Consider the following 18,675-nt stretch of genomic DNA (forward strand, 5'->3'; position numbering starts at 1 on the left):
GTTTTGTTTAAATCATCTATGCTTAAATTTATAAACGTGGGCATCTTTAGACTAAAGTGTGTCTTCAGGTTAAAACGCTTCTGAATGTCTCAGAACTTGCCCAGCTCACTGTTTTTGAGCTGCCTGCCTCTGGCAAGTAGCTGAGATGTATCAACAAAGATTCAAGGTCAGACTAAGCAATGTGACTAGGGATCTAAACATGTTAGATCTGCACAATTTCTAAAGCAGGTAAGAGGATACAAAAGGGAAACAGCAGGATGGGGGAAATTATGGAGAGTTTTTAAACCCAGAAAATAAATCCAGATTCTGTTTCATAACTTCCTGGCAACCACTGCATTTCAGAAGAAAATGAAAATGATATAGCAAGATTATAAAGATTAATATGAATCCTTTCCCTATTTTCTTGATAATACTTCTGAATTTAACACAAACTTCTTAAAAGCCAGATCTGACCTCCAGACTTTGCCTAGATTGAGATATTTCTGAAAGCCAAGATTTTACAGAATACTTGCACTTTAAACTTTGAAGGTGCACTAGAATACTAGGCCCAGAGTGACACAGAGAATGATGTACCATCTAAAACATCATAAAAAGTGGGAAATTGTTATGAGAAAAATAAATTATATCTCTTGTTTACAGAAGATCATATCAGTGATTTAAAGAATATATGAAAGTCGAATATCCTGTAGATTATAATATAGTAGTGTGAAAGGCAGAGTATATTTTAAAATCCAGGGAAAGATGTACCTAGTGAATAAACATATTTAAAGTATAAGCAAATGACATTTTTGTTTTTAGTAGACACTCTAAAATTCGAGTTCTGAATTTTTTGAGGATCAAACCCTTGTAGTCACTAAATCAGCACTAAAATTATATATATTTCTGGTTTTACTTCTACCCATCTATATTCCTTCTCTTTTACTGCTTCAATTGATATTCCTAACTGTGGTGGAAAAATGCATGATCAAGTCTGTATTTTAGAAGGAGGGTACTAGCCACACTGTGGAGAACAGACTGGGGAAAGTGTAACTTGAGGCACAGACATCAGTTTGGAGGCTGATACACACAACTGTTTGTGAGACTAGAGTGGCCAATTCCATGCCTTGTTCAGTCGCTAAGTCCTGTCCGACTTTTCGCGACCCCATGAACTGTAACACAGCATGCTTCCCTGTCTTATACTATCTCCCAGAGTTAACTCAAATTCAAGTCCATTGTCATGTCATCCTCTGTCATTCCCTTCTCCTCTTGCCTTCAATCTTTCCCAGCATCAGGGTCTTTTCCAATGAGTCAGTTCTTCCCATAAGGTGGCCAAAGTATTGGAGCTTCAGCATCAGTCCTTCCAATCAATACTCAGGGTTGATTTCCTAGGATTGACTGGTTTAATCTCCTTGCTGGCCAAGGGACTCTCAAGAGTTTTTCCAGCATCACAGTTCAGAAGCATCAATTCTTTGGCAATCAGCTTTCCTTATGGTCCAACTCTCATATCCATACTGACTACTGGGAAAACCATAGCTTTGATTATATGGACCTTTGTTGATGAAGTGGTGTATCTGCTTTTTAGTACACTGTCTAGGTCTGACTCATTGGAAAAGACCCTGATGCTGGGAAAGATTAAGGGCAGGAGGAGAAGGGGACAACAGAGGATGAGATGGCTGGATGGCATCACCGACTCAATGGACATGGGTTTGGGTGGACTCCGGGAGTTGATGATGGACAAGGAGGCCTGGCGTGCTCAGTTCATGGGGTCGCAAAGAGTCAGACACAACTGAGCAACTGAACTGAATTGAACTGAACTAGGTTTGTTGGGACTTTTCTTCCAAGAAGCAAGTGTCTTTTAATTTCATGGCTGCACTCACCATTCACAGTGATTTTAGAGCATAGAAAATAAAGTCTGTCACTGTCCTTTTCATCCAAAGTCTGTCCACTTTTCATTCATCTATTTGTCATGAAGTTATGGGACCAGACACCATGATCTTTGTTTTATGAATGTTGAATTTTAAGGAAGCTTTTTCACTCTCCTCTTTCACCTGCATCAAGAGACTCTTTGGTCCTCTTTGCTTTCTGCCATTAGTGATATCATCTGTATATCTGTTATTGATATTTCTCCTGCCATCTTGATTCCAGCTTAAGTCATTACTTAAGCACTGTAATGACTGGCATTTTGTGTGATGTACTGTGCATATAAGTTAAATATGCAAAGTGACAATATACAGCCTTGACGTAAGCCTTTCCCAACTTGGAACCAGTCCGTTGATCCATATCCAGTTCTAATTATTGCTTCTTGTCCGTATACAGGCTTCTCAGGAGACAGGTCAGGTGGTTTGGTATCCCCATCTCTTTAAGAATTTTCCACAGTTTGTTGTGATCCACACAAAAGCTTTAGTGTAGTCAATGAAGCAGAAGTAGATATTTCCCTGGAATTCCCTTGCTTTCTCTATGATCAAACAAATGCTAGCAATATGATCTCTGGTTCCTCTGCCTTTTCTAAAGCCAGCTGGTACATCTGTAAGTTCTCAGTTCACATAATGCTGAAGTCTAGCATGAAGGATTTTGAGCATTAATTTGCTAGCATGTGAGATGAGTGCAATTGTGTGGTTGTTTGAACATTCTTTGCCATTGCCTTTCTTTGGGATTGGAATGAAAACTAACCTTTTCCAGTCCTGTGGCCACTGATGAGTTTTCCAAATTTGCTGGCATATTGAGTGCAGCAATTTAACACCATCATCTTTTAGGATCTGAAATAGCTCAGCTGGAATTCTACCATCACCTCCACTAGCTTTATTCATAGTGATTCTTCCAAAGACCCACTTGACTTCAGACCCCAGGATGTCTGGCTCTAGGTTTGTGACCATAGCATTGCAGTTATCCAGGTCATTATGACCACTTTTATACAGGTCTTTTGTGTATTCTTGCCACATATTCTTAACCTCTTCTGTTTCTGTTAGGTCCTTGCCATTTCTGTCCTTTATCATGCCCATTTCTACATGAAATGTTCCGTTGGTATCTCCATGGATACCATGGAGAACAGTGGTATCAAGGGAACAATTCCATAGTAATGACAGAATTGAGCAATTTAGATAAATGGAAATATTTAAGAGATGGAATCAACAGACTTCATTGATTGACTGACGTGATAGAAAATAGTAAAAAATTAACCTCTGAGTTGCCGATCTGAAGAACAATGTACAGTCAGTAGTGCCACCCAATGAGATAAAGAATAAGGAAGAAGCTTGTGAGGGTAAAAAGGAACAAGGTTACCCAGATTCGGAGTTGAGCTTTTTTAATTATTTTTTTAACAATAGGTCTTTGTTGGTAATTTATGTTAAATGCAGCAGTGTGTACATGTCAATTCTCAATTGCCAGTCTGTCCCTCGCCACAAGCCCTTCTCCCTGGTGACTGTTTCAAACATAAGTTCATTTGTGTCACTTTTTTAAAGATCCTGCATGTAAGTGATACCGTATATTTCTGTTTTCGGTTAGTATGATGATGACAGGTCCATCCATGGTGTAGGCAGTGGCTACAGCTACATCTTGTTAATGCCACACCTGCCTAAGATTCCTACGGAGCCAACCTCTTTATATTTAGGTCTATATATGGTTTTCTATGAAGCCTTTCCAGCCTAATTTACTCATTTGACAATTATTCACTGGACAGTAGGACTATAGCAATGAATAAGGTAAAAATAATCCCTACCCTTAGATGAAGATCCTCAGTAAGTGACATGTTCCCTGAGTCATAAAAAATAAGTAGGCATTCCTCCTTCACTCATTCAACATTTATATACCAAGAACTAACTATATATTCAAGAGGGCATCCCTGATGGCTCAGATGGTAAAGAATATGCCTGCAATGCAGAACACCTGGCTTTGATCCCTAGGTCTGTTTAAGAAGCTGAGAATAAAACAAAGAACAAAAATACAAGGGAGACACTATCTTCATGGAGCTTGCATTCTATAGGGAGAAAATAGTAAAAAAAAAAAAAAAAATTTAAGTAATTAAATTATATGATGAAAGTGTTAGTTGCTCAGTCTTATCTGACTATTTCCAACCCCATGGACTGTAGCCCACCAGGCTCCTCTGTTGATGGGATTCTCCAGGCAAGAATACTGGAGTGGGTAGCCATTCCCTTCTCCGGGGGAGTTTTCCTTGACCAAGGGACTGAACCCAAGTCTCCTGCATTGCAGGCAGATTCTTTACCACTTAAGCTACTGCTGCTGCTGCTGCTAAGTCGCTTCAGTCGTGTCCGACTCTGTGCGACCCCACAGACGGAAGCCCACCAGGCTCCCCCGTCCCTGGGATTCTCCAGGCAAGAACACTGGAGTGGGTTGCCATTTCCTTCTCCAATGCATGAAAGTGAAAAGTGAAAGTGAAGTCACTCAGTCATGCCTGACTCTTAGCGACCCCATGAACTGTAGCCCACCAGGCTCCTCCATCCATGGGATTTTCCAGGCCAGAGTACTGGAGTGGGGTATCATTGCCTTCTCCGATTTAAGCTTCTAGGGAAATTCAAAATAATTAGAGACAATGAAAACTGGAGAAAAGAAGTCATGAGAGAAGGATTGCAGTACTTATGAGTGGTCAGCAGGGGCCTCTTCAAGACAGTGGAGCTCTCAGCAGACATCTGAAGATGTCTACAAGCCAGGAAAATACTTGGGAAAAGAGGGAAGAGCCAGTGAGCCAGGTTGTGTTGAAGGAGAATATCCGGCGTATTAAGAGACAGCAAAGAAGCCAAGAGGACTGAAGGACAGTTGCTGAGGAGAGGAGAAACGGATAAGGTTGGTGAGTAGTGCAAGGCCAGATCCAGAGCCCCTGGGTTGGAAAATTAACCATATGGTGTGTAAAGGTGGAGGCTGGGATACAGTTCAAATGCTATTGCAAGAAGTGGACTGTGAAATAATTAGACCTTAAAGGTGGTAAGTATGGTGAGAAGTTGTTGGAATCTAGATGTATTTTGCAGCAAGAACCAAGAGGATTTTCTGAGATTAGATGTGAGGTATAGGAGGAAAGAAGTGGTGAGAAAAGACTGAGGTTTTTGACTTGAACAACGGAAAAAATAAAGTTGCCGTTAGCTGAGAAATCAAAGGTGTGGGACAATTAGGTTTGGGGACTGAGGTTAGGAGTCTGTTTTGAGACACCTGGTAGGCTTCCAGGTAGAGATGCAAGATGAACAAGTTGGATTTATCAGTCTGGAGTTTACAGGGAGATCTGGCCCCAAGATAAAATTCAGGACTCAATAATAGACAGTATTTCCTGAAGGAGAGCACGGCAACCCACTCCATTTTTCTTACCTAGCTGGAAAATCCCATGGACAGAGAGCCTGGTGGGCTACAGTCCATGGGGTCACAAAGAGTCAGACACAACTGAAGCGACTTAACATACACACAATAGACCGTCTTTAAAGCTGGACACCAATTAAGTAAATATAGATAGAGAGGATGAGCAAAATCCAGAAGACCCTCCAAAGTAGGAAGTGAAAGGAGATAACAAATGAATGAGCAAAGATGATTAAGAAGTAGCAGTGAGAGAAGTGTGGCCCCCTGGAACACAAGAAAGTGGTTGTGGACGAAGAGAAAAGGTGTGTAGATACTGACGCAAGACCAGTGATGTGAACTAAACCCAGAACTAATATCTGAATTTATGTCCCTGGAAAATATCTGTGCCCTAGACTAGAGCATTTTCAATGGAACAGTGAGTGAGACAAAAGCCTTATGAGAAAAGAAGGAAACAACGTAGACAATTGTTTCAAAGAGTTTTGCTATAAAAGGGATCAGGTAAATAGGACAGTTTCTGGAAGGGAAAACAGCAATATGTCCCTTCAGGATGAATAAGGAGCTGTGTGCCTTGCTAATGAGAAAGGTTCAGTAATAAAAGAAAAAATAAGGATGACAGAAAAAGAGGGCAGACTGTCGGTGCACGGTCACTGAATAGCAGAGCAGGAAGGAGACCTAGTACCCAAGCGGGGGTGTTAGTCTCAGAAAAGAGTAGAAATGGTTCAAGTAACAGAGAACAGACTCCAAGAGGCCATGCATAGAATGCGGGGGTGGAAGGAGATCTGGGTACTTAAACGAGATAAAAACAAACCTTCATTTTCACTGTCTTGTAAGTATGCAGTTGACAGATCACAATAGTTGTAACAGCACCTGTTTCATACTCTAACATTTTCATATTACAACAGTTACAGTGGATATCTCAAAACATTTGTTTATACTCTTAACTACTTCAAATCTGTGGTAGTTACTAGATCCACACTAGGTTTGGTGATTTAATGCATTAATAAGGAAAGGTAAAAACTACAGTGTGACAAATGTTACATACACATGAGAAAATGCTCAAATTTTAAAATGAGAAGTTAAAATTAAATAGCAATAGCTATATTACATATGCTTTGTTATAGAAGTTTTTAAAAATTCATCTTAATACATGATTTATTCAAGATTCTAAGAAATGGTTCAATAAAACAAAAGCAGGCTTAAACATGGTATACTTGCTTAATCATTTGAAGTACTGACAGATGTATTTACAGTATTTATAATTACACACAGAGCTGTGGGCACTTCTCACAATATAATAAAATACTAAATAAACTTTGACAGTGCAAAATGGCCTAGAATTATTAAAATTCTATCTCTAAAATAAGTATAAATGGTATTTATTTTTTTACTTTAATAATGGAAATGTCCAGCACTTTACCACTCTAATTTGGAAATTTAAATTTTTATAATTAAACTACAAGTTTACTCTTGTATCTTATTTACTAAAATAAAAAAGGACAAAAATGGACACGATTTAAAGGGTACAGCTTAATGAATTCTAACATGCTGCTGCTGCTGCTGCTGCTGCTAAGTCGCTTCAGTCGTGTCCAACTCTGTGTGACCCCATAGACGGCAGCCCACCAGGCTCCCCCGTCCCTGGGATTCTCCAGGCAAGAACACTGGAGTGGGTTGCCATTTCCTTCTCCAATGGATGAAAGTGAAAAGTGATAGTGAAGTCGCTCAGTCGTGTCCGACTCTTCTCGACCCCATGGCCTGCAGCCTACCAGGCTCCTCTGTCCATGGGATTTTCCAGGCAAGAGTACTGGAGTGGGGTGCCACTGCCTTCTCCAATTCTAACATGAATACATCATTGTAACTAACACTGAGATCAAGTAGAATACTATTAAAAACAGTCCACTGGTGCCTTTCCTAATTATTTACCTCCATAGACCTCTGAAGGGGTAAGAAAATTTTCTTGAAAATGCTGCATCATAGAGTATGTGTATACCAGGCTTCAGTGACTTAACTACCACTTGTATCTCTCTTTAGAACAATGTCTCTCCTGATTCTCTGCCTGGTTTGTTGTTTCCTTTTTTTTTTTTTTTTTTGGTATGCATATTTCACAGTTTGTTTATATATTCCCCTGTTTATGGACACTATATTGTTTCTTTCAAAGAGGTATATTTGTGAATAAAACTTCTATGAATATTCAAAGACAAGCCTTGTATGTACACACATTTTCATTTCTTTTTGATAAATAACCAGAAGTGAAATTGAAGGAAGATACCATTTAACATTTCCACCAGTAATATATGAAGACTCATTTTCCTGCATATCTGTCCTAACCTTAATGCCACCTTTCTTTGAAATTTGAGCATATTTAATAGGCTTCTATGGGTAACTACTTTGGTTTTAATTTACATGTTCCAAATGACTAAACTTTAAATGTTTCTTGGGACCATTTCTATATCTTCTTTTATGAAGTGTCTGTTCAAACCATTAACCCATTTCTCTCTGCCTGTTTTTCAAATTCATTTATTTGTTGTTTTTGCTATTGAGCTGTATGAGTTTTTTATTTATTCTGGGTTGATGTTCAGTCGCCCAGTCGTGTCCAACTCTTTGCGACCCCATGGACCACAGTGCGCCAATACCTTATTCTGGGTATTAACCCCTTAACAGATACATGGTTTGCAAATATTTTCTCCCATCCAGATGGTCTCTTCATTTTGTTAATGGTTTCCTTTGCTGTGCAGAAGCTTCATGGTTTGATGCAGATCCCACTTATTTTTGCTTGTTTTGCGTTGGCATTTTATGTCAAATACAAAAATTTATCACCAAGAACAACATCAAAAAGCTTACCACCTATGTTTTCTTCTGGGAGTTTTACAGTTTCAGGTCTTGAATTCAAATCTTTTCTCCATTTTGGGTTAACTTTTTGTGTGTGGCTAAGGTAGGGGTCTGGTTTTATTCATCTGCATGTGGCTGTCCAGTTTTCCAACACCATTTATTGACGAGACTGTCCTTTCCCCAACACCTATTCTTGGCTCCTTTGTCACAAATTAATTGATCACGTATGCGTGTTTATTTTTGTTCTGTCTATTCAGCATCTTCTGTGGATCCATACAGACTTTAGGATTGTTTCTTCTATTTCTGTAAAAAGTGCCTTTGTAATTTTGATAGTAATGCACTGAATTTGTAGACTGCTTTGGGTAGTATAATATTTGGTAGTAAACATTTGAACAATACTAACGCTTCTAATCTATGTGCAAAGTATAACTTCCCCTTTGCTTGTGTCATTTTCAATTTCTTTCATCAGTGTCTTAGTAGTTACTTGTGTACAGGTCTTTAAACTCCTTGGTTAAAGTTATTCCTAAGTTATTTCATTCTTTTTGATGACTTGTGAATGAAACTGGATTTTTAGTTTCACTGATAGTTTGATATTAGTATGCGGAAGTGCCACATTCTTCTGTATACTGATTTTTTTTATCCTGAAACTTTACTGAATTCATTTATGAATTCTAGGAGTAAGAGTCAGACACAATTGAGCAACTAACACTTTCACCCCTAGAGGAGGAAATGGCTACCCACTCCAGTATTCTTCCCTGGAGAATTCCAGGCCGAGCAGCCTGGTGGGTTGCAAAAAGTCACACAACACTGAGTGACTAACACTTTTCACTTTCATATACAGTATTATGTTATCTGAACAAGGACAGTTTTACTTCTTCCTTTCTGATTTGGATGTCCTTTTTCTTGCATAACTGCTCTCACTCGGACAGCAAATATGTCAAAAGTGCTGAAAGTGGACATCCTGGCTTTCTTCCTGATCTTACAGGAAAAGCTTTCAGCTTTGTTCCACTGAATACCATGTTAGCTGTGGGTTTATCATATAAGGCCTTTATTATGTTGAGGTATGTTTCCTCTATTGAGAAATTTTATGATGAATGGAGAACAGAAGCTGGGGGATTACTCCATGTACTGGATATTCACACTGAGGCTTATTTGTAGCTTTATAATAAGCAAAAAACTCAAGACAAGCACATTCAAATGCAAAAAAAAAAAAAAGGTAAGATCATCTGAGTAACTTTTAAATGTCTGAGTTTATATAGGCCATTACCTCTCCTCATTAAAGAAAATTAAATGCTATATGTATTAAGAAAAGTATACCCTAATAAGATATTAACTCATTTCATTATATTGTCATACTCCCGATATGAACAAAATTATACATTTGGCTATATAGAAAAATTACCTATAAACAGACATGAGTGAGTGAGTGAAGTTGCTCAGTTGTGTCCGACTCTCTGCGACCCCATGGACTGTAGCCTACCAGGCTCCTCTGTCCGTGGGATTTTACAGGCAAGAATACTGGAGTGGGTTGCCATTTCCTTCTCCAGGAGATCTTCCCGACCTAGGGATTGAAGCCGGGTCTTCTGCATTGTAGGCACACGCTTTACTGTCTGAGCCACCAGGGAAGTCCATAAACTGACATACCTATCTTCAAATGGCCAAATGATTCAACTACCTAATGGGAAAAGCTGTTTGTTAGAAGTTACTTCACTGGAAACAAATATTATCAGCAATTATTTGCTTCGCACTTATAAACATGCCACAGAGATAATACCTGTATGACATTACAAAGTATTAATGCATAATTTTATTCAAGAAAAATTTGAAAGAAAAAGGAGCTTATTCCACTCTGAAGTCAGAGCTGCCCTGTAGTTCAGAATGCTCACAAAAAACACATTTCTACTGATATACCATAATGTATAGATGCCACAGAAACTTTCATAAATTGTGAAAATTATGTAGTAATAAATATATTAATCTGGAGCTTACATTTTTCATAGAACATAATTAAACCAATATAATGTGTTTGAGACAGAAGAAATATTAAGGCATATGAATCATCCTACAATGCAGAGCAATGGTGTTAAAAGGCAGAGAACAGCTTCTATCCTACTGAGATTTACTGTGATAATAAGGCTTGGGTTATTAGATCTTTTTAAATGATGTTTTTATCTTTCACGGTTTTAATTGTGGATTTTTAGGAGGCTTTTATTTGTGTTTGAAATGGATGCAACTACTCATCACATTCATATTCCTGGTTTGAAATGACAGTCCTCTATCAGGAGCATTAGCCTGCCATAGGCGAAGGCAATGGCAACCCACTACTACTCTTGCCTGGAAATTCCCACGGACAGAGGAATCTGGTAGGCTGCGGTTCATGGGGTTGCGACGATAGCCTGCCACAGGAGAAGGCAATGGCAACCCACTCTACTACTCTTGCCTGAAAAATCCCATGGATGGAGGAATCTGGTAGGCTGCGGTCCATGGGGTCTCGACGAATCTGACACAACTGAGCGACTTCACTTTCACTTTTCTGTGTTGGAGAAGGAAATGGCAACCCACTCCAGTGTTCTTGCCTGGAGAATCCAAGGGACGGGGGAGCCTCGTGGGCTGCCGTCTATGGGGTCGCACAGAGTTGGACACAACTGAAGCGCCTTAGCAGCAGCAGCTTGCCATAAAGCTCTGCATTAAGGGCTACAAAACATAACATTTTATACAACCATTCTACTTTAAACTCATCATGAAACAGGTACTCTGTAGGTTTTTTTTTTTTTATTTTTAAACTTTACATAATTGTATTAGTTTTGCCAAATATCAAAATGAATCTGCCACAGGTATACATGTGTAGGTTTTTTATTATCCTCCATCTTAAGGAGGTGGACGAAGTTTGGAAAGCAGAGTGAAACCAAACCAGAACCAATGCTTTATTTAGCTCCAAAAAGAACCAACAGTACCTTTATGTTAACAAGCATTTTTCCCCCTAGGAAGCATGAGACCAAGAACAACTTATGACTATTCCTTCACCTATTTTTTTCTTTAAAGCTCAAAACCAGGAAGCTATAGTATCTATGTATGTTTCAACATTTGCATATATTACTTCCTCTATGCCAGGAAATTGCAAGCTTTGTCTCTATCTTATACCTTAAAGCACTATTAATAGATTTCTCTTCCCAGCATATACTTGATTCTTAATCCCATGACTCATATACAATAATATGAAATAATAATGAAAAAGAGAAAAAAAAAATTTACCAGCCCTAGAATACAGTCCGCTCAGAACTAAGGACTCAGAGGTACTCTGGCATCTGTTCAAAGGTAAGACACAACTGCTACTTGTATGTATGCTGCTGCTTCAGCTGCTAAGTCACTTCAGTCGTGTCTGACTCTGTGTGACCCCAGAGACAGCAGCCCACCAGGCTCCCCTGTCCCTGGGATTCTCCAGGCAAGAACACTGGAGTGGGTTGCCATTTCCTTCTCCAACACAGAAAAGTGAAAGTGAAGTTGCTCAGTCGTGTCCGACTCTTCGCGACCCCATGGACTGCAGCCCACCAGGCTCCTCCGTCCATGGGATTTTCCAGGCAAGAGCACTGGAGTGGGGTGCCAGCGCCTTCTCCGACCTGTATGTATAGTCGTTCTTTACTATGAAGTGAGCATGTCCATAGAAATTCTCCACCAAACTGTTTTTTCATTATTTTCCTTGTGCATACAGTTTTTACATTACAAAAATGCTGTGCTGTTGTACAGAGTTCACTACTTTTTTTAAGAACTTCATTTTACTGTGCAAGCCAAGGATTTCAGCATTTCTGCAAATCAGATAACAGTATTTTGCCAAGAATTATTTCAAAATATATCATTTCCAAAGAAGAACCAGATATTGGTTGTTTTAAATAAACAAATGTCTAGCAATTTGAGTAAATGATTCAGTATTTTGGATGGCCTCTTAACTTTGTAAGGATAGCCCAAAAATTGGATTTAAAAGGACTGGAATTGGGCAAATCCAGTTTTTCATGTAAAATAGTTTTTCATTTAAAAGAATCAAGTTTGGTGGTGGTAATGGTGACAGAAAATGGTAACGGAGATTTAAATTATTTCTGCCCTCACTGTTTAAGCTTCATAAGCCATCAGCAGATGAGGAAAAATTTAAAAAAAGACAAATCTGTTTAATTCAACATTTTATATTCAGAGTTTTCCAGCATATTGTTTGAAAACATGTCTGTTTTCTGCAGCCTGTTATGGCTTCTGAAAGGCTGCCATTGGGGAGTAGACATACCTGCCAAGATTTCCTTCTCAAGTATGTGTCTATGAATGTTAGAGCATCTTCTGTTATGCCAAGCTCATTAGCTTTCAAGGATTCAAAGGAAAAAAATCTGTATGATGTGGCAGAGGGTGTGAGAGAATTGACCATTTAAGTACTAACATTTGGTTGCCATATAAATGTTCTTAGACATTTATTTAGAGTTGTAATGACTCACTGCATCCACTGGATTAAACATCCAGCATATGAGGCACATGCCAGATTTAGAGAACCCAACACTGTGAAAGGGCTTCCTTGGTAGCTCAACTGGTAAAGAATCCGCCTGCAATGCAGGAGACCCTGGTTGGATTCCTGGGTCAGGAAGATCCCCTGGAGGAGGGCATGGCAGCCTACTCCAGTATTCTTGCCTGGAGAATTCCCATGGACAGATGAGCCTGGCAGGGTACAGTCCATGGGGTCGCAAAGAGTCGGACATGACTGAGCAACTAAGCACAGCACAGCACTGTGAGAAGTACCAAGTCTTAAGTTAGATGTACACAGAATCCTATCCCAGGTGTGAGGTTCTGCAAATTGAGTTTACTGAATGTTTCCTTGTCTGTAAAATGATGATAATAGAAATTCCTTTTCATAGTCATTATAAAGAATAAACATAAGAAACATAACCCCCAAAGAAGGAAGAGGTGCTGTAATGTCCATTATTACTTACAGTAATAACTCTACGTCTCTTCTTGAGGAGTGAAAGTTAGTCACTTAGTTGTATCCGACTCTTTTGTGACCCCATGGACTGTAGCCCACCAGGCTCATCCATGGAATTCTCCAGGCAAGAATACTGGAGTGGGTTGCCATTTCCTTCTCCGGGAGATCTTCCCAACCCAGAGACCGAACCTGGGTCTCCCGCATTGCAGGCGGACCCTTTACTGACTAAGCTGCCAGGGAGGCCACCTCCTCTTGAGAAGGGAGAATAGTGTATGCAGGTGTATCATCTGGGTCTACTTCAGGCACATGGTTACATCGGAAGCAGACTTAGTTTTTCAGGAGACTGAAACAGTGACAAAATTTGGTATAATAATGCTGAAATACTAAAGGAATTTTAACCTTCCAATAACACTTTGAAAGAAGGGGTGTATTTTTTTTTCACCAAGACAGTGGGTGGCTTAACTGAATGAAGCAACCTGAAAACCAGACTAAGCAACGTCCAAAACACTTTCAAACTTAATGACCACGGTGACTGAGATCACCCACTGGATCCAGTTACAGTAACTGGAGTATAACTAATAAATCTCTTTAACTCGGTTATCAAAAACTGAGAAAATATTAAGAAACTTTCCTTGAAAAATCTTCCTTACGCTAAAAAAATCCAAACCTCAAAATCTTATTTCTCTGTCTACCACAAAGCCATAGAGGATCTGCTTGAATTTCAAGACATAAGCTATTATTGCACATGATGGGTGCTTTAAGGTGAGTTGACTGGGATGCTCACTTATCAGTCTGTCCTACTGTATCTAAACTGTATCAGTCTGTCCTACTGTATCATAAACACCACTGTTTGCTGAAAAATAGAAGGATGGAGGGCTACTGCACGAAGGTAAAACCAACAAACTGACATTTAGCTGTAAATATATATATATGTATACATATACATATTAAATAGCTTCATGTTTTATATTGTTTATAAATGTTTTATACATCTTTTGTTACTTTTAAGTATCATTATTTTCTTCTTCCTTTGGGAAACAGATTTTAATCATCTAAATTGTTTACTGTGTAAAAATTCTAATGATTATTGGAGACCTTGAATTCAGAACTGTTCAACTCTAGTATTAATTTTATTTTACTCTGTAAATTGTGATAAAATTTTCATGTAGACAGTCATATAGGCAAATCACAAATTAAGTAAATAGTAACATCTCTTTCTTTACAGTTTTTTATTCCCTGTATTTCTTTCTCCATTCTTATGCTTTGACCAAGACCACAAGTAAAATGATGAAGAGCAGATGACTGTAGGCATCATTACTAAGATACTTGCTAGAGATCTTAAGATACTCTTAACCTAAAAAACATAAATGATGTCACACACTCTAGGAAGCCTATAATGACTTTTCAGTACTCAAGATTAGGTGTCCTTCCTATATAGTATGTAATCCTCTAATCCTGTGTGCTTACTTCCATCACAGCATGCAGAATGTTACATGATTTATCTCTTGATTAGTTTGATTAGTATCCCTGTGATGAATTACGATCAGGTGGGGTTTATGTCTTACCTGTCTTATCTCTGGTACCTAATAATTATCAGGCACATAGTAGAGACAAAAGAAAAGAGTTGCTGGGGAAAAAATAGCTGAATGAGTACATTTCCAAGTGCTTCAGACTCTAACAGTCTGTAAGTATTTTTAGTGTAATTAGTAAAAATACACGAATCCCTAGTGTATTTCTAAATGTATTACCATACATTTATCTAGCACTCGTAATATGCCAAGTACACATGGAAAGACATTACATTTTAGTTGTGAAAACTGAAGGAAGAGAGCACAAGCTACATTAATGGTGAACTTAAGTTACATCACCTAAGTCCTAAAAGTTAATTCTTCTCATCCAGACTTGATTTTCATTACAGTTATAATCTGGATCACTTTGTTAATATTACACAACTTGGACCATTACCCAAAGAAATAGGGTAAATGTGTTAACATACCAGAGACACCATGGCCCAACCAGTCTTGTTATAGATGAACTCCAAGTTGTTCCTTCTTAAATAGAGCAAACCACCCACAAGTGACACCAACAAAGCCAAAGCAATGGTGCCAGAGTAGTTGGGAGGCCTGAAGACACGAATCTGCAACAACACAATGAAAATGTTTTAAAGTTCAAGAAAAATATTCATTTTTTTCTCTGATATTCTCGTCCTTCTGATCTTTAACACATGTAATTCAGAAAGGTACCACCTTACTTTTCATACCAGGCACTAACATTCCTTTTGTTCTTTATGAGTCAAAAATATATGCCCTAAAGCATCATGGCTATGTAACAAAACGTGCTCTTCTGGTGCTTTTAGGTGAATACAGTTAAATATATGCAAAACCTACTTACATTCAACCCAGAGCTGTTCTGGTTCATGATGATGAACCAGATAATCATGATGATCCCAAACACGGGATCATCTGGTAAAAAGGAGAGGTGAGATGGAAGGACTACTACTTGTATTATTTCAAATTGGAATTTTTTAAGACATTTTCTTTTAAACAACTTTACTGAGCTTTAATCCATATACCATACAATCCACCCACTGAAAGTGTACAATCCAGTGATATATTTTTTTAAGCATATTCAGATAGGTGCAGCCATCACCACAGTCAGTATCAGAACATTTGAATCACTTCAAAAGGAAATCCCATTCCCTTTTGGCATCCACTCCCTTATTCCTCTCACCCTGCAGCCTTAAGCAACCACCAATCAATCTACTTTCTGACTCCATACATTTATTCTGCAATTTCATATAACATGTAGTCTTTTGTAACTGGCTTCTTTCAGTCAGTATGACCTTCTCAAGGCTCACCCTTGTTGTAAAATGTGCCGCTGCTTCATTCCTTTTCATGGCTAGTATTTCCTTGTGTGGATATCACACTTTGCTTATCCATTAGCCAAATAATCAGTTGGATATTTGCGTTGTTTGCACCTTATGGCTCTTATGAATAATGCTGCTATAAACATTTTGCACAAGTTTTTGTGTAGTGTATGTTTTCTTTTCTCTTACATATGTATACCTAGGAGTAGAATTTCTGGGTCACATAGAAACTATGCTTAATGGTTTGAAGAACTGTGAAACTGTTTACCAAAGTGGTTGCACTATTTTGCATTCCCACAAGTGGTATATGAGGATTCCTATTTCCCCGACTTACTTTACAAGGTGAGATACTTTACAAGAACAAAGAAGCCAGCATGAAGGGGCTCCCACTAATTATATTTAGAACAATTTTGGTACCAAAATATTTAAGCATAGTACTAACAATCACTGGAGGGAAAAAACAATATAAGATTGTGTACCAATGAATGAATGAAATACAAAGAGGAGAGGAGAACTTTTGCTTACAGTAAAATGCCAAGGATCAATCTGAAATATGGACAAAGTGCTAGAACTGGAACATCATCATTCTGCAACCAGCATGATGAAATCTGGATCAAGGAAGAGTCATCAATGGATACTAAATACTGACAAAATTTTGATGAGGAGTAGGATATCTGCATGATCCTAAATGTCTCCACATAGGGAGCTTACGATTTAGGAAGGACAGGGTAGGTCAACTGACAAAACTAGACTATGTACAGAAGCTCAATATATTAATGTGCGTCTGTGAACACAATAACTGTACGGTCCTGTATTTCTTAGGAAAGACAATTCACCTTAAAAGGATTCAGAAAAAAATGTGTGTGGGTATGTAAGTATATGTGTAGACAGGGTGAGGGATGGTAAGAGAGTAAGAATGCCAAAGCAAAAGCCATAAAAAGTTAAGAGTATGTGAATCCTGATATAGGGTCTACATTGAGACTACACTTTTTTCATTTGTGGAACTACTTAAAGTTTGAAATTATTTCCAAATATGTATTTTCTTTTTACAAATGTGGATCTGTCAACAACATATAAGTGTGATAAATAGGTTAGAATTATTTCTGATTAAAACTGAGTATTTCTTATAAAGAACTAGTAGTACTTTCCAATGTTACATTTAATATTTTGTACCAAACAAATGATACATTGTAGAACTGAATATCTGCCTAAATATTTCCACCAAAAAAGAGGTAGTCACCAAAATATCATTAATACCTATATTATTTTATGTACAATGATAGTATGAGAGACATCTCAAATGAGAAATATGCTTACACAAAATTAATATCCCTGTATTATATCTAAGGGAAATGTAATTTTTAAATAGCTGGTTAGAATTGCTCACTGTAAAAAACTTCTAGTGATATTAAGGAACAAAATAGCCATAGCCCTCCACAAAGACATTAACTACCATCAACATTGTACATATCTCAGTAATATTTTGCTTTTCTAAATCAACTATAAATACTGTTTTTCTATCCTACTTTTTCACTTGTTATCCTTTGAGCTTCTTTCTATGTCAAATAATGTTGCACACCACTGTTTGTCTAGACTGTACACATTTAATTCAATTCTCATTTTTAGATATCTGATTCCTGAGTGATTTTCTTCTATTAAAATGTGTAAATTTTTTCCCCCATAGTTAATGGTTGGGGGAGAAGGGAAGGAAGGAAAGAATTATACTGTTAGAATTTATAGTCCTAAGAACAGCATATGTCAGTGACATTTTCTCATATGGCTCATGAAAAGTGGGTATTATCCTATTGTTATTTGCCCAAAGGATAGATAAAAATTATACACCTGTTTTTTTAATTAGAGTATCTTTGATTATTAAGACCACTGAGCAATATTCAGTATATTTTTTAGCCTCAGAAATTACTTTGTGCCTAACATGTATTCTTTAATGGTTCATTGATATTTTAAAAACCATTATTCTAAAAACCATTTAAATTCACCTAACTCAAAGTTCAGCTTACAGCTATCATATGCAGTTTTCCTAAAGCAGGAGAAAATGAAAAAAATCCTGTGGCCTTATTATAATGTTATACCAAATCAAGCTAATTAGCCTATTATTAAAACTGTGGGGAATAAAAACATACATGAACATCCGTTCTGTCAGCAATCCACTTTGCTAGTTGTTCAGCGCCAAATCCAATTCTTTGAAGGTCAAAAGTATCAGCTCTCTTGGGTCTGCCTTTTGGAGGAAAATGCATGAACGTAGGAGCGGAGTTAATGTTGAGCTGTAAAACATGAGATAAAAAGACTAAATCTAATATCCCAGCTTTTGTTCCTGCATGAATTTTGGAAAGACGGCATTTATTATGAAAAATCCAAGGGGATTTCCAGAGCTTAACTACTGTTTTTATTCATCTTGATATACTGCTGAATAGAAAAGAACTTATGAATTAGGCCAAGTTCACTGAACCTTAACATTTCACATACATCATTCATATTCTCAGCTATATCCATCTATTTCATTGCTCATTTCCTTCTTTATTTTCTAGAATTCTACAACTAAAGAATGAAATGATTCAAAGTGCAAAATAGAACTACTGTAGTTTGGGGGTACACGGATGATTTTCAGTTCTTAAGCAGTTGTTAAAGAAAAAGGTTGGCATTTGATGAAAGATATAAATATATTATGTAATTAATTTTGAGTATATTGACTTCTCTATTAATTTTAAAAACTTTTTCTGTTCATCTCCTCTGTTATTTC

At 37.7% G+C, this 18,675-nt stretch overlaps 1 protein-coding gene across 11 annotated transcripts in view; it reads right to left on the minus strand.

Moving 5' to 3' along the window:
• The window catches only part of TUSC3 (tumor suppressor candidate 3), a 216,802-nt gene that overhangs the window by 86,559 nt on the left and 111,568 nt on the right, over positions 1–18,675 (minus strand). For all 11 annotated transcript variants that reach the window (XR_011564409.1, XR_011564408.1, XR_011564407.1 and 8 more), the window contains exons 4-5: positions 18,059–18,199; positions 15,048–15,188 (exon numbers count right to left, since the gene is read on the minus strand). Coding sequence is in view for 8 of the 11 variants with exons in the window: in XM_070781304.1 (XP_070637405.1) it covers positions 15,048–15,188; positions 18,059–18,199 (282 nt within the window). In the remaining 3 variants the exon portion in view is untranslated. The remainder of the gene's footprint in view (positions 1–15,047; positions 15,189–18,058; positions 18,200–18,675) is intronic.

This window comes from Bos indicus, chromosome 27 (assembly GCF_029378745.1).
Source record: "Bos indicus isolate NIAB-ARS_2022 breed Sahiwal x Tharparkar chromosome 27, NIAB-ARS_B.indTharparkar_mat_pri_1.0, whole genome shotgun sequence".
Classification (NCBI taxonomy): Eukaryota; Metazoa; Chordata; class Mammalia; order Artiodactyla; family Bovidae; genus Bos; species Bos indicus.